Here is a 15,837-nt window from a genome sequence, read left to right as displayed (position 1 = left end):
GACACATTTTTTTTTTTTTTGAGTTGGAGTCTCACTCTGTCACCCAGATTGGAGTGCAGTGGCACGCTCCCAGCCACTGCAGCCTCAACCTGCTGGGCTCCGGTGATCCTTCTACAAAGTCTGCTAATACCAAGTGTTGACAAGGATGTAGAACAATGGGAACCACAATCCTACTGATGGGAACGTAACCATTTGGTGAGGTTGAAGACCCACGTACACTACAACACAGCAAGTCCATTTCTTTTTCTTTTTTTTAGTTGGAGTCTCACTCTGTCACCCAGACTTGAGTGCAGTGGCATGCTCCTGGCCACTGCAGCCTCGACCTGCTGGGATCCGGTGATCCCTCCGCCTCAGCCTTCCAAGTAGCTGGAACTATAGGTACACGCTACCACGCCCCGTTAATTTTTGATTCATTGTTGAGATGAGGTCTCGCCAAGTTGCCCAGGTGGGTCTCAATCCCGTGGGCTCAGGCAGCCCACTCACCTCGGCCTCCCAAAGCACTGGGATTATAGGCTGAGCCACCGAGCCCGGCCAGCAATTCCATGTCTAAGTATGTGCTATTCTTGCTCATGCGCACAAAAAGACATAGTGGAAACTTTTCCAGCAAAAAAAGAGCAAACTCACAAAAAAACCTGGAAACAATCAACAGTGTAACTGATGAACAAGAGGTAATCTAAACATACAACACAATACTGCATAGCAGTAAAAAAAAAAAAAAAACCAGAGTGAACTATTTTAAACAGCAACACAGATGAATTTTAAATAATAATTCAGTAAAGAAATCAAATTGCACAAGAATGCATAAAGAATGATGATTGACAAATCTACAGAGCTTGAAAGTAGATCAGTGATTACCTAGGGCTGAGAGAAGGCTGGGAGGGAATTAGGAGTGACTGCTATTTTAAATAATAAATCAGAAAAGAAATCAAATTGCACAAGAACGCATAAAGAATGATGCTTCACAAATCTACAGAGCTTGAAAGTAGATCAGTGATTACCTAGGGCTGAGAGAAGGCTGGGAGGGAGTTGGAAGTGACGGCTAACAGGTATGAAGACTCTTTACGGGGTGATGAAAATGTTCTAATATTGATTCTGGCGACCGTCGTGCAACTCTATGAGTATACTAAATACCACTGAATTGTACACTTTAGATGAGTCAATTGTACGGTGTGTGAATTATATCTCAAAAAGTTGTCAAAAAATAAGAATGATACCATGAAGTTCAAAAAGAAGTAGAACGATACAATATAGTATTGAGGGTAATATGCATACATGATAAAATTAGGAAGAAAAGCAAAGCAAAGGTCAACACAAAATCAGCTTGGGGGTTGTCTCTGGGAATGAGACAAGAGGGAGATGAGGCTGCTGTGTGACACAGCCGGGGCTTCAGAGACCCCGGTCAATTCTGTCTCTGAGGCTGGCTGATGAGTGTGTGGCTATCAATTTATTGTTTTATACCAAAATATATACTATATATACCATAACCAAAAATTTTTAAATACCCCTTTCTCTTAAGCATTTGTAGAGTTCATTTAAATAAATAACTGAAATGAAATAATTTTCTAGGAAAGCATTCTAATATTTGAAAATTTGTGGATGTGGATGTGTGTGAGTCTATTCATTTTTTGGTTTTTGGTGATAAACTGAGATGGAACACAAGTGAAACAATTTTACCATTTTAAAAGCAGTCTAAGCTGGGTGTTATGGTAGCTCACACCTATAATCTTAGCACTTTGGGAGGCCAAGGTGGGAGGATTACTTGAGGCCAGAAGTTCTAGATCAGCCTGGGCAACACAGAGTGACCCCATCTCTACAACAAATTTTCAAAAATTAATCTGGCATGGTGGAACCTGCCTGTAGTCCTAGCTCCCCAGAAGACTGAGGAGGGAGGACTGCTTGAACCTAGGAGTCCAAGGTTACAGTGAGCTATGATCATATCACTGCCATTCAGCCAGGGCGACAGAGCAAGACCCTGTCTCTAAAAATAAAACAGTAAGTAAATTAATAAAATAAAAACAGTCAAATATGTATTTTCATTAGGAAAATCATGTTTTCAATTAACTATTCACAAATGAAGTAACCCTTTTTTTTTCTTTATACAACTGTGTTGATCTATATAGAAAATGTAGGAATTTACCTGTTTATCATTAATAGAGTGCTTTTCAATTTCTTTCTTTGCCTGCAGCAGCTTGTCCTAAAAGTAACACAGAACAATTAGTTCTAGTGATTGTATATATGCATACCTGTTTGCTGAAAAGGAGAGAAAATGCAATTATTTGTGTATCTACGACATTCCAGAAAGTACACAAAACAGCATCTACATTGCACAGGTGGACCGGGCCATAGTCTACCAAAGGAAAAAACTGTAAAGTATGTTAAGCTTTACGATAAAGCGATAGCAACTTTAAACATTCATTGCAAAGATAACAAAAAATAAATAAATCTCAATCAACAGTATTAACTGCTGATAGCCACTCTATAATTCAAATAAATGTCTTGATCTTATTATGTGATATAAAATAAGCAACCATGCTGATATGTAACATTTCCCAAAGTTAAAGGCATGTTGTGATTCTATGTCAAGAATGCTTTCGTATGATACTGTCCAAAGCTTTCTTCTTCTACTATAAAAGCAAATACAGTACAAATCACTTTTTACATAGGCTAGGTAACTCTATGCTATGCCTGGCTTCTTTAAAATACTCTCCAGTCAGGCAAAACTATCCATGTAATTGAGAAATTTGTGTCTCAATTTTGTATATCTACTGATTTTCAAGATAACATATATCGGATTATAATATCTTAATTTACTATAAAAGCAACTTAATATCATGAAGAAGAAAAGAATGAAAGAGGAGGAGAATTTTTCCAAAAGGTACATAGGGTTTCTCAACATGAATATGTCTATAATAGAATAATATTGTTCAATTACTACAGACATATATACAACTTGACTTCATCAAGATTGGAATTAAAAACTACATTAGCACATAAGGATATCCTCGCTGCCAGAGGCTCTTCAGCTCACTTATCTCTGGCAATGCCAGGGCCCTACGTAAGTTCTTGAGTAGATAAAAACATAGAGCTCTCCTGCCTCAGCTTTAATTATCTTGTGTCAATCACTGGTGTTGTTTAAAACTCACAAAATGCCATTTTATAAAACCTATGTTTTCATTCAAGAATAGTGACTTCAATGCCAAAGCAAATTCATTGTTAGAGACAGAAGTCAATCTATAAACAAAAGACAAGTAGCTAAATCTGTCTTTTATGGTTTTTAAAAGAAATTATGAATGTTCGAGTCTAATTCTATGTCATTACTTAAACATTTTGCCCCAGGGGCCCTCCCTGGCCTGCCATTGCCACTGGGCCCTGTCCAGCTGTCCACCCCCTGCTTGAGCAGTTACCACACCATCACCCTCCTTTTGCAGAGGTGAATCCAAAATCTCTGAGCAACAATGTCACACTGGCATTCCCACGCCTCCTTTCATCTCTTCATTCAACATCATGTTTGAGCACGTGCTCAAGGCATAAAATAGCAACAGTGGACAAGGAAGCCATGGTCACTTTTCCCTGCCCCATCCCCTATGGGGAGCAAGAGTACTTCATGACAGCTTGTGTACATACAGTGTCACTGCTTTGCACGCTGAAAACAACTTTGGCAAGAACAATAGTAGACCCTGAAAAAAGAAAAATATCCTGCATTGGCTTGATACGGAAAAACATATTTTGCTAAACTTGAAGGGAGGAATGAGATTCTTCTGTGGTATCTAAATTTCACTAAAGATATAGATCATGTCTTGAGCAAATTATTTTAAAAATGGACTTTTGGGAAGATAGCGGCGGAACCAGTCAGACTATGCAAGTTCCAGTGTAAGTGAGTATATGGAAAATTTTGTGTACGTGTCTGTAAGTGGGTGTGGCTGACTGAGTGGGGACTCAGGAGCAAGTAGCCAGGGCTCTCCTGGTGAAGTGGTTGGTGTCACAGCTGCTCTGCTTAGACCCTAGCACTCCCTGGGTGTGGAAGCCGAGCGCCATTTTTTTTTTTTAATCAGCAAAGCTGGGAGTGACTACTGGCTCCATGCTCTGCCTCACCACTGCAGCACCTGGCCAGACTCTGGCAGCAAAGGCTGCAGAAGGAGCACAGCAAGGGAGCCCAGAGGCAGAGCCCCACCGGAGGGGCTTGAAAACTGCCACTATCTTGAAAACTGGGCAGGAAGTGCTCCAGCTTGCTCACCACAGAGCAACCCACCCAATCTCTGTGACCGGCGGATTAACTACTCAGGGGTTGATCGTGACAAGGAGGGAATATCCTGAAAGCACAAACTCTGGAGGGACAGAACAAGTGCTGAGTCTCAGGTGCCCCACCCCTACCCAGATTCAGCCAGGGCAAAGGGTGTGGCCAGAAAAGGACGAGGAAGACCTCAAAAAACATCAGCGCTGAGTCTGGGGCTGACCCAACCCCCTCTTCCCCAGCAATCCTCTGAATGTCAGGCCCGCATGGCTGGGGAACGACTGACAGGGACGAACCCAGGCAGAGCCTGGACATCAGCCATGATAGGACTCTACTCCAGGATAAGCCTGGCTGGGACACCCCTGAACCACCACCTGGGGAAGACACAGTCCCACATCTCCCCACCAGAGGGGATCCCCCTGACCATATGAGAGTGTGAAGGGAGGACTGACCCTACCCACCCCTACCACTTCTTCCTCCTTCCCCAGTCGGAGACTGGGGTGCTTGTGCATAAGGCCACAGCTCCACAGGAGACAGGAGAGGGGCTTACCTATGAGCAGCTGAGGAAAACAACTGCAGAGGGTAGGCCATGAGGGTAGGCTGTTTTTTGTTTGTTTGGGGGGCTTTTTTTTGTTTTTTTAATTTATTTTTTTTCCTTTTCCTTTATGCATGAATGTATATGTGAGGGCTCTATCTGCATTCCCCACCCACTTTTTTTTCCTTTTTCTTTCTGTCTTCTTTCATTTTGTTTTCTTTTTATGTGTATATGTGAATGAGTGTTCACCTTTTAGTTTTTTGTTTGCTTTTTTTGTTCTTTTCTTTTTCTTAGTTTAACATATGTGTAAGGATTCGATTTGAATTCCTTTTTTTTTCTCTTCTCTTTTTTTTCTTCTCCTTTCATTTTGTGTTGGGTGTGTGTGTGTGTGTGTGTGTGTGTTCGGTTTTCCTGTTTTGTGTTTTGTCTGTTTGTTTTCTTTTTTTCCCCCAATTTCGTTGGTTTCTGTGTGTGTGTTTCTGTGTGTGTGTGTGTGTGTGTGTGTGTGTGTGTGTGTGTGTTTATTTTTTGCTTTGGTTTCTGTTTTTGTTTTTCTGGGTTTGTTTTACTTTTGTCCATCTTATTTCATTCCTCTTTTCTCTGTTCTCCTCATTGCTGTATCTTGGACTCAGGGGGTTCACAGACATACCCACTGTATTGCCATATAGAGAGATGGTGGGGAGTGTGTCTCAGGGAACTCATATCACAATCAGTGATTTGCAAGTAGTTTCTGAATCCTAGTTCCCCATTCTCCACTTTATTTGACTCTCAAAACTACAAGAGACAGCAAGGTTTCCCACCCACAGCCCTGTTTCAAAATAGAACAAACTCAAAGCCCTGACCAGGGAAGAATAGAGGACTGAGCAACCATCAAAAGTAAAAGCCTCTCCCATGGACATTGAATATAAAAAAAAGAGAAAAGAAAGAGATTGGTCACAAATGAGAGAAAAAGAATCAACGGAAGAACACAGGTAATTCCTAGTGCAACAGAGGGAAAACACCTGAAAAATCAGACCTCAGAGCCCAAACAATGGAAGTCACCAAAGACTGGCACCAGAATACAACAGGGATTTGGGGATGGATGTAAAGAGTGAATACGACTCAAGAAAGACAAGATGCAACACTGAAAGAACTTGTAACAGAGATTCTTGTCATAACAAATTTCATCCAGGAAATAACTAACAAGATGACAAGCATGGAAAGCAGAATGAATTAAGCAGAACAAAGACTCTCAGAACTTGAAGACCAAAACATGGAATTAACCCGACCTGTAAAAGACATAGAAAGAAAATTCCAAAAGAAAGAACAAAGTCTCCAAGAGATGTGTAATTATATCAAGAGGTCAAACCTATGCCTGATTGGTATCTCAGAAGAAAAAAGGGAAAGGGAGAATATCTTAGAGCAAGTATTCTAGCAGGTTTTCCAAGAAAATTTTCCCCATCTCACCAGAGATGTGATAATCCAAACACAAGAGATACAGAGAACCCCCACAAGACATCAAATGAGAAGACCAACCCCTAGACACATAGTAATTCACCTACACAAAGTAGGTACAAAAGAAAAAATCCTAAAGACAGCAAGAGAAAAAGGTCAGACTACCTACCGGGGAAAACCAATCAGAATAGCAGCAGACCTATCAGCAGAAACACTACAAGCTAGAAGGGACTAGAGTCCAATATTCAAAGTTGTTGAAGATAAACGATTTCAACCAAGAATTTCCTACCCAACCAAGCTCAGCTTCATCAGTGATGGAGAATTAAAATCCTTCCCAGATATCCAATCCCTAAGTTATTATGCGGCTTCCACACCAGCTCTACAGGAGACATTTAAAAAGGTATTAAGCCCAGAAGAAAGAAAAAAAAGAATGACCACACATTTCCCAAGAGAACAGAGGAATATAGAAGCAATAGAGAACACATCGTAACTGCAAACTTGAAAAAAAAAAACACATACATCAACCCAAAAGTTAAAAGGAAACAAAGAAAAACTTTATAAGAACCTCATGATAGGGATAAACAATCATATTTCAATAATCAGCCAGAACATGAATGGACTAAATGCACCACTGAAAAGTCAGAATGGCAAACTGGATTAAAATAACATGACCCAATAATTTGCTGCATCCAGAAAACTCACCTCACCACAAGGGGTGCACACAGGCTCAAAGTTAGAGGATGGAAAATGAGTGTCCAGGCAAATGGATCACAAAAGAAGGCAGAAGTCATGATCTTAATATAAGACAAAACAACTTTTAAACTATCAAAAATTTAAAAGATACAAAAGGACACTACATAATGATAAAAAGTTCAATCCATCAACAAGAATCATCCATCCTAAATATATATGCACCCAACACAGGAGCACCAGTGTTTAAAAAGCAACTACTAAGTAAACTAAAAAAAGATATTGACTCTAACACTATTATAGCTGGGGACTTAAATACCCTACTAACAACCACAGATAGATCATCAAGGCAAAAAATTAACAAAGAGATCCAGAATTTCAACTTGACACTTGACCAAATGGACTTAATAGATAGCTACAGAACACTTCACCCAATAACCACATGATATACATTCTACTCATCACCACATGGAATGTACTCCAGGATCAATCACATCCTTGGCCATAAATCAACTATAAAAAAAATTCCTAAGATTGAAATACTGCCATGTGCCTTCTCAGACCACAGTGGAATAAAAATAAATATCAACATCAACAAAATTCTCCCAAAACCCACAAAGACATGGACACTAAACAGCATGATGCTGAATGATTATTGGGTCAACACAGATATCAAAACAGACATTAAAAGACTCCTGGAAACAAATAAAAATGAGAAACATCCTACCAAACCCTCTGGGATGCCACGAAATCAGTTCTAAGAGGGAAATTTATATCTCTATGAACACATATCAAGAAAATGGAAAGATCACAAGTTAGCTGCCTAATTAATCACCTGGAATGGGAGCTGGAATGACAAAACCACCAAAACCCTAACATTCATAGAAGAATCCAAATCACCAAAGTATAAGCCCAAATATGGAACACAGAAGACAAAAATATAGAAAATAACAACAAAACAAAAAGCTGGTTCTTTGAAAGAATAAACAAGATTGAAGGACCCCCCCCAGCCAAAATGACCAAGAAAAAGACCAAATAAACACAATCAGAAATGCAAAAGATCAAACCATAAGAAAAACCAAAAGATTATCAGAGACTACTATATGTACCTGTATGGAAACAAACTTGATAACCTAAACAAAATGGAGGACTTTCTGACATCACACAACCTCCCAAAGTTGAAACAATAAGACACGGAGACACTAAATAGACTAATAACAACCCAGGAAATGATTCCAACATAAGAAAACTATACACACACACAAATCCTGGATATGATAGCTTTCCATGGGAGTTCTACAAAACATACAAGGAGGAGCTGATTCCAATCCTACTGAAAGTATTTCCAAGCAATCAAGAAAGATGGAACTTTTCCCAAATAATTTTATGAAGCTAACATCACACTGATACCCAAACTGGGTAAAGAGCCAACAAAAAGAGAACTACAGGCCAATATCCCTGATGAACACAGATGCAAAAACTATCAACAAGATTCTAGCAAATCGGATCCAACAACACATTTCAAACACCATCCACCATAACCAAGTAGGCTTCATCCCCGGAATGGGGATGCAGGACTGGTTAAACATTCACAAGACCGTAAATGTAATTAAATACATCACAGATATAAAAAGAAGAAAAGAAGAAAAATCACATGATTATATGATAAGATGCAGAAAAACTTTTCAATAAAATCCAGCATCCCGTCTTGATAAAAACCCTCAAACACTTAGGTATAGAAGGAACAAGAAACACACCTCAAAATAGTAAGTGCCATCTGCAATAAACCCACAGCCAACATATTGCTATGTGGACAGAAACTGGAAGCTTCCCTGGAAAACCAGAACAAGACAAGGTTGCCCACTCTCATCCCTCCTGTTCAACATTGTGTTGGAAGTCCTAGCTAGAGCAGTTAGACAAGAGAAGTAAAGCAGGGGCATCCAAATAGGAAAAGAAGAAGTTAAGTTACCCCTCTTTGCTGACAATATGATCCTATACCTTGAAAATTCAACCGCCTGGGCAGGAGACCTCGTCTCTACAATAAATCAAAAAATCAGCCGGGCGTGGTAGCCTGTAATTCTGGCTACTTGGAAGGCCGAGGCGGAAGGACCGCCGGAGCCCAGCGGGTCGAGGCTGCGGTGGCCGGAAGCGGCCACTGCACTCCAGTCTGGGCAACAGAGTGAGACTCCAACTCAAAAAAAAAAAAAAAAAAAGAAAATTCAAGAGAATCTGTTAAAACCTCCTTGCACTTATAAAGGACTTTGGCAAAGTCTTGGGGTACAAAATAAATGTGCATAAGACAGTCGCATTCTGATACACCAACAATAAACAGGTAGAGAACCAAATTAAACGGATAATACCATTCATAATAGCCACCAAAAAATGAAATACCTCAGCATCTTCTTAACTAGAGAAGTGAAAGACCTTTACAATGAAAACTACAAAACACTGCCCAAAGAAATCCAAGAAGACAAAAACAAATGGAAAAATAATCCATGCTCACGGATAGGAAGAATCAACATTGTTAAGATGTCCATCCAACCAAAGACAATCTACAGATTCAACGCAATACCCATTAAATTACCAACATCATTCTCAGACAAGGAAATGACAATACAGAAATTCATATAGAAATATAAACAACCATGAATAGCCAAAACAATCCTCAGCAAAAGAAACAAAGCAGGAGGTATTCCAGGCTTTAAACTTCACTACAGGACTACAATAATCTAAACAGCCTGGTATTGGTACAAGAACAGGTATATGTGCCAGTGAAAAAGGATAGCAATTCTAGAAGCAAAACCTCAATTCCTCAACAAACTCATCTTCGACAATCTCCACCAACAACCACTGGGGAGAGAAGAACCTATTCAGTAAATGATGCTGGGAAATCTAGCTGACCACATGCAGAAGATTGAAACAGGACCTCTACCTATCACCATACGCAAAAATCAACTCTAAATGGATCAAAGACCTAAATGTAAAACCTCAAGCTGTAAGAATCTTAGAAAACACAGGAGATACTCTTACGAAAATCAGAGTGGGCCACCAATTCCTGATCAGAACCCCAGATGTCCATGCCATAAGAGATAAGATGGGCAAGTAGGACCTCATTAAACTGAAAATCTTCTGCAAAGCAAAAGAAACCATCAAGAGAGCAGGGAGACAGCCCACAGAATGGGAAAAACTATTTGCCAACTGTATATCTGATGAATTCCTAACTTCCAGGATCTATAAGAAACTCAAACATGACAAAAGGAAAAAAACAAACAGCCCCATTAAAAAGTAGGCAAAAGACATGAATAGACACCTCTCAAAAGACACACGAAAAGTCAACAGACACATGAAAAAATACTCAGCCACACTAATCATCAGAGAAATGCAAATCAAAACTACATTGAGATATCACCTAACCTCAGTAAGAATGGCCATCATTAATAAAACAAACGGTCTTGAGTGTCTCCATTCACGTCGGGTGATGGAGAAGGATTCCTGAAACCATGGATCACCCACATGTGCTTTGAAGCAAGCTTTAGATTTTTTTTGTGGAAGCCCTGCAACTTCCCTAAAAATTGAATGTATTATGACCTATGGACGTGGCAAGATGGCGACAGGGCAACCCGGCGTCTGAAGCCCTCTGCAAGGGAGATCTGCAGTGGGTCTGACTCTCGCCCCGGGGGGCTGGGGACCCCAGCATCGCAGCCTGCTCAACAGACAGAGCTCGGCGGCTGCCATCGGAACGACTGGGCAGTTTTGACTGCATGCCAAACGGTCCGCCGCCGCCGCCCCTTCCCCCACCGCCGCTGCCGGCGCCATGACCACCGCCGCCGCGGCCTCTGGGAGGGGTAGCATATCGCACCATGTGGCCCGAGGAGATCCACAACGAACCGCTTCAGGGAAGATCTGCTGGGATCGCTGCCACCTATCCTGTGTCGAGACCGTCCTGCCCGCCTGGCGTGGGGCTCCTGTTGCCTGCTCGGAGGCAGGCAGCCATCTTGTTCCTGTCCAGCCCCACCCGCTCTGGGGCGAGCAGATGAGATAGCACCACCTGCTGGCGATTCAAGGTAACAACACGGAAACGGGAGAAGCAAGCTTGATAAAGACATAGACCAGAGTGCTAAAGGAAGATTAATCTGAATTGTCCTTCACAGCAGATCAGGGGCAATTGACCCTAACTGCAAACTAATTTACCAGCTTGAAAAGAAAACTAGAAATCAGACCTGAAAGGACATTGGACTTAAACGAAATGTCTCAGAGTGTGCTTCATTGATTCTATTAGTTTAATGACTTAATTCTATCCCTATTGTATTGTTCCCTTTTTTCTTTTTTCCTTTTCCTTTTCTTCTCTTTTCTTCTCTCTGTAAGCCCTATCTTTGTATAGAGGAACAACACACTAATAAGATGGTTGGTTAGCTTATATGTTAGCGATACTATATGTTTTATTTTTAATTTTTATTTTTGGTATAAGAGTTAGCTCGTCTGTAACTATGGTCTATTGTTTTAATCTGTTTCAGTATAGGCCTTTCTCTCTATTTGTTGGAACACTCGTTTGTTTCCCCCCTTACTCCTCTATCTCTCCACTCTACTCTCCAAACTACTATCTGCTCCATTCTCTCCCCTCTGCTAACCACATTTTACTTCAGGGAGTAAACCTACAGCCCCACTGCACAGACAGATCCCAGGGCAGTGGGAAGTGGGTTCCACATTATCCACACACCTGTCAGCGAATACCAGGACCTGCAGACAGATTTTGAATCACAGCTCTCCCCTTAAATACATCTCAAAACTGCAAAAAGGACCACCTCCAACCTACAGTGCAACTTCAGAATTGAACAAAGTAAGAGGACATACATAAAGAATAGGAGATTGAACAAGCAGAAGTAAAACCAATCCCTTTACCCCTGAATAACAGAATTAAAGAAGACGGTGATGTGGAGGGAAGGAAAAAGTAGAGAGGGGGAAAAACCGCACAAATGAAGAAAAACCAAAAGAAGAATATAGGTCCTACACAGACCCCTGGGAAATCAGACACTGAGAAAACAGATTCTGGAACACAGACAACGAAGAGTCCCCAGAATGACTGGTTACATGCAACAAACCCAGACATCAAGACATTAATGGAGAGAATTTAAAAAATTGAGGAGAGACAAGAGGAAAAGAGGAAGGAGCTGATGTCAGAAATGACAGCAGTAAAGAATACTGTGATGGAAATGAACAACAGATTAATAAGCATGGAAAGCAGAATCAGCCAAGCAGAAGAAAGAATCTCAGAGCTCGAAGACCAAAACACAGAACTAGCCCAAACTGTCAAAAGCATAGAAAAGAAGCTCAAAAAGACAGAACAAAACCTGCAAGAGATGAATGATCACTTCAAGAGACCAAATCTAAGAATAATTGGGCTTCCTGAGGCAGAAAGAGAAACAGAAGCCACGCTGGAACAAACATTTCATGAAATCATTCAAGAAAACTTCCCTCATCTCATTAAGGATGAAAAAATTCAAACACAAGACATTCAGAGAATTCCTGCAAGACAACAAACAAGAAGACCAACTCCCAGACACATAATAATTTGCCTAAACAAAGTAGCTATGAAAGGAAAAATCCTAAAGGCAGTAAGAGAAAAAGGCCAGACTACCTACCAGGGAAAACCAATTAGAATAGTAGCAGATTTATCCACAGAAACCCTTCAGGCCAGAAGAGCCTGGAGCCCTATCTTCAAAGTTCTAAAAGAGAAACAATTTCAACCAAGAATAACCTACCCAGCCAAACTAAGCTTCATTAGTGAGGGAGAATTGAAATCTTTTCCAGACATCCAATCCCTAAGAACCTACGCTGCCACCAGACCACCTCTACAAGAAACACTTAAGAAAGTACTGAACACAGAAGAAAAAGAAAAAAGAACAACAGCATTCTTCACAAGAGTACAGGCAAAAGGTTAAAAACAAACATGAACCAACTCCAAAACCCAAAGAAAGACAACAAACAAACAGGAACAACTCTGTAAGAACCTTATGACAGGGATCAACTCTTGCATTTCAATTATTAGCCTAAATGTGAATGGACTAAATGCACCATGTCTGAAAAGACATAGAATGGCAAAATGGATAAAATATCATCAGGCAACAATCTATTGCCTTAAAGAGACTCACCTCACTAGAAAAGACACCCACAGGCTCAAAGTAAGAGAATGGGAAACAAACTTTCAGGTGAACAGAATACAAAAGAAAGGAGGAGTAGCGATCTTAATCTCAGACAAAATATACTTCAAGCTATTAAAAATCAAAAAAGATACAGAAGGCCACTACATAATGATAAAAGGCTCAATCCATCAACAAGAAATATCTATCCTAAACATATATGCACCCAACATAGGTGCGCCAACTTTCATAAAGCAACTTCTTGGAAAACTAAAGAAAGATATTGACTCTAACACTATCATAACTGGGGACTTTAATACCACACTCGCAACCCTAGACAGATCATCAGGACAAAAAATCAGCAAGGAGATCCGGAACCTCAATGTGACTTTGGACCAAATGGACTTAATTGATACCTACAGAACACTCCATCCAAAGACCACAGAATACGCATTCTACTCTCACCACATGGAACATATTGTAAGATCGACCACATACTCGGCCATAAATCAAGCATAAGCAAATTTAAAAGGACCGAAATTCTACCAAGCACCTTCTTGGACCACAGTGGAATAAAAATAAACATTGACACCAACAAAGTCCCCCCAAAACCCACAAAGACATGGACACTAAACAGCATGATGCTAAACAACTCCTGGGTCAATGACGAAATCAAAACAGAGATCAAAAGATACCTGGAAACAAATGAAAATGAAGAAACATCTTACCAAAATTTCTGGGATGTCCTGAAAGCTGTAGTAAGAGTGGAATTTATATCCCTACAAACACACATGAAGAAAATGGAAGGAACAGAAATTCACAACCTAATAAGCCACCTAAAGAAGCTGGAAAGCAAGACCACAAAAACCCTAATTTCAGCAGAAGAATTCAGATCACCAAAATAAAAGCCCAAATCCAGGACATAGAAGACAAAAAGATAATACAAAAAATCAATGAAACAAAAAGCTGGTTCTTCAAAAGGATAAACAAGATTGATGGTCCCCTAGCTAGACTGACCAAGGAAAAACAAGAAAAAAACCAAATAAGCACAATCAGAAACACAAAAGATGAAGTCACATCTGACCCTGAAGAAATACAAAGATCATTAGAGACTACTACGTACACTTGTATGGAAACAAACTTGAAAAACTTAAGGAAATGGAGGACTTTCTGACATCACACAACCTACCTAGGTTGGAACAAGAAGAAATTGAGACTCTAAATAGACCAATAACAATCAAGGAAATTGACTATGTAATAAGAAATCTACCTACAAAAAAAGCCCTGGACCAGATGGCTTTCCAGCAGAATTCTACAAGACATTTAAGGAGGAACTGATTCCAATACTACTGAAGCTATTTCAGGTGATTGAGAAAGATGGAACCCTCCCCAAATCATTTTATGAAACTAACATCACATTGATACCCAAGCCAGGTAAATATCCAACAAAGAAAGAGAACTACAAGCCAATATGTTTGATGAACTTAGATGCTAAAATTCTCAATAAGATCCTAGCAAACCGGATTCAGCAATACATCTCAAAAATCATCCACCATGACCAAGTAGGCTTCATTCCTGGGATGCAAGGCTCGTTCAACATTCGTAAAACCATAAATGTAATTAAATACATCAACAGATGTCAAAACAAAAACCACATGATCATATCATTAGATGCAGAAAAAGGTTTTGATAAAATCCAGCACCTCTTCTTGATAAAAACCCTTCAACATCTAGGCATACAGGAAACAGACCTCAAAATAGTAAAAGCCATCTACAAGAAACCCACAGCCAGCATATTCCTAAATGGACAAAAATTGGAACCAATTCCACTGAAAACTGGAACTAGACAAGGATGTCCACTCTCACCCTTCCTGTTCAACTTAGTATAGGAAGTCCTGGCTAGAGCAATCAGAGAAGAGGAGGCAATCAGAGGTATTCAAATAGGAAAAGAGGAAGTCAAGTTATCTCTCTATGCAGATGATATGATTGTGTACCTTGAAAACCCAAGAGAATCTGTCAAAAGCCTCCTTACATTGATAAAGGCCTTTGGCAAAGTCTCAGAATACAAAATAAATGTACAAAAGACAATCGCATTTCTCTACACCAATAATAAGCAAACAGTAACCCAAATAAAAAACACAATTCCATTCACAATAGCCACAAAAAAAATGAAATACCTTGGCATCTTCCTAACCAGAGACATGAAAGACCTTTACAATGAAAATTACAAAACACTGCTCAAAGAAATCAAATTTGACATGAACAAGTGGAAAAATATCCCATGCTCATGGATTGGAAGAATCAACATTGTGAAGATGTCCATCTTACCTAAGGCAATCTACAAATTCAATGCAATACCCATTAAATTACCAACAACTTTCTTCTCAGACCTAGAAAAAACATCACAGGAATTCATATGGAAACACAAACATCCAAGAATAGGCAGAACAATCCTCAGCAAAAAAAAAAAAAAAAAAAAAAAGCAAAAAAGCAGGTGGAATCACAATACCAGACTTCAAACTTTACTATAAAGCTACAATCATCAAAACAGCTTGGTATTGGTACAGGAAGAGGCATATAGATCAATGGAATAGAATTGAGATTCCAGAAGCAAAACCTCAATTTCTCAACCAACTCATCTTCGACAAAGCCCCCACCACCTACCACTGGGGAGAGGAGAACCTATTCAGTAAATGGTGCTGGGAAAACTGGCTGACCACATGCAGAAGATTGAAACAGGACCCCTATCTATCCCCATGCACAAAGGTTAACTCCAATGGATCAGAGACCTAATGTAAACCTCAACCATA

General features: G+C 40.0%; 1 protein-coding gene across 1 annotated transcript in view; it reads right to left on the bottom strand.

Annotated features, from left to right (window-relative positions):
* KDSR (3-ketodihydrosphingosine reductase) overlaps positions 1 to 10,653 on the bottom strand; it is a 41,316-nt gene extending 30,663 nt beyond the window's left edge. Inside the window, exons 1-3 of the mRNA XM_021705966.1 lie at positions 10,557 to 10,653; positions 3,625 to 3,677; positions 2,138 to 2,194 (exon numbers count right to left, since the gene is read on the bottom strand). Of these exons, the coding sequence (XP_021561641.1) occupies positions 2,138 to 2,194; positions 3,625 to 3,677; positions 10,557 to 10,653 (207 nt within the window). The remainder of the gene's footprint in view (positions 1 to 2,137; positions 2,195 to 3,624; positions 3,678 to 10,556) is intronic.
* Between the last annotated feature and the right edge of the window lie 5,184 nt (positions 10,654 to 15,837).

The sequence above is a fragment of the Carlito syrichta genome, unplaced genomic scaffold (assembly GCF_000164805.1).
Source record: "Carlito syrichta isolate Samal-C Ts95f unplaced genomic scaffold, Tarsius_syrichta-2.0.1 Scaffold314861, whole genome shotgun sequence".
Taxonomy (NCBI): Eukaryota; Metazoa; Chordata; class Mammalia; order Primates; family Tarsiidae; genus Carlito; species Carlito syrichta.
Note: the sequence above shows the minus strand (reverse complement) of the source record. Positions and strands in the feature narration are given on the sequence as shown.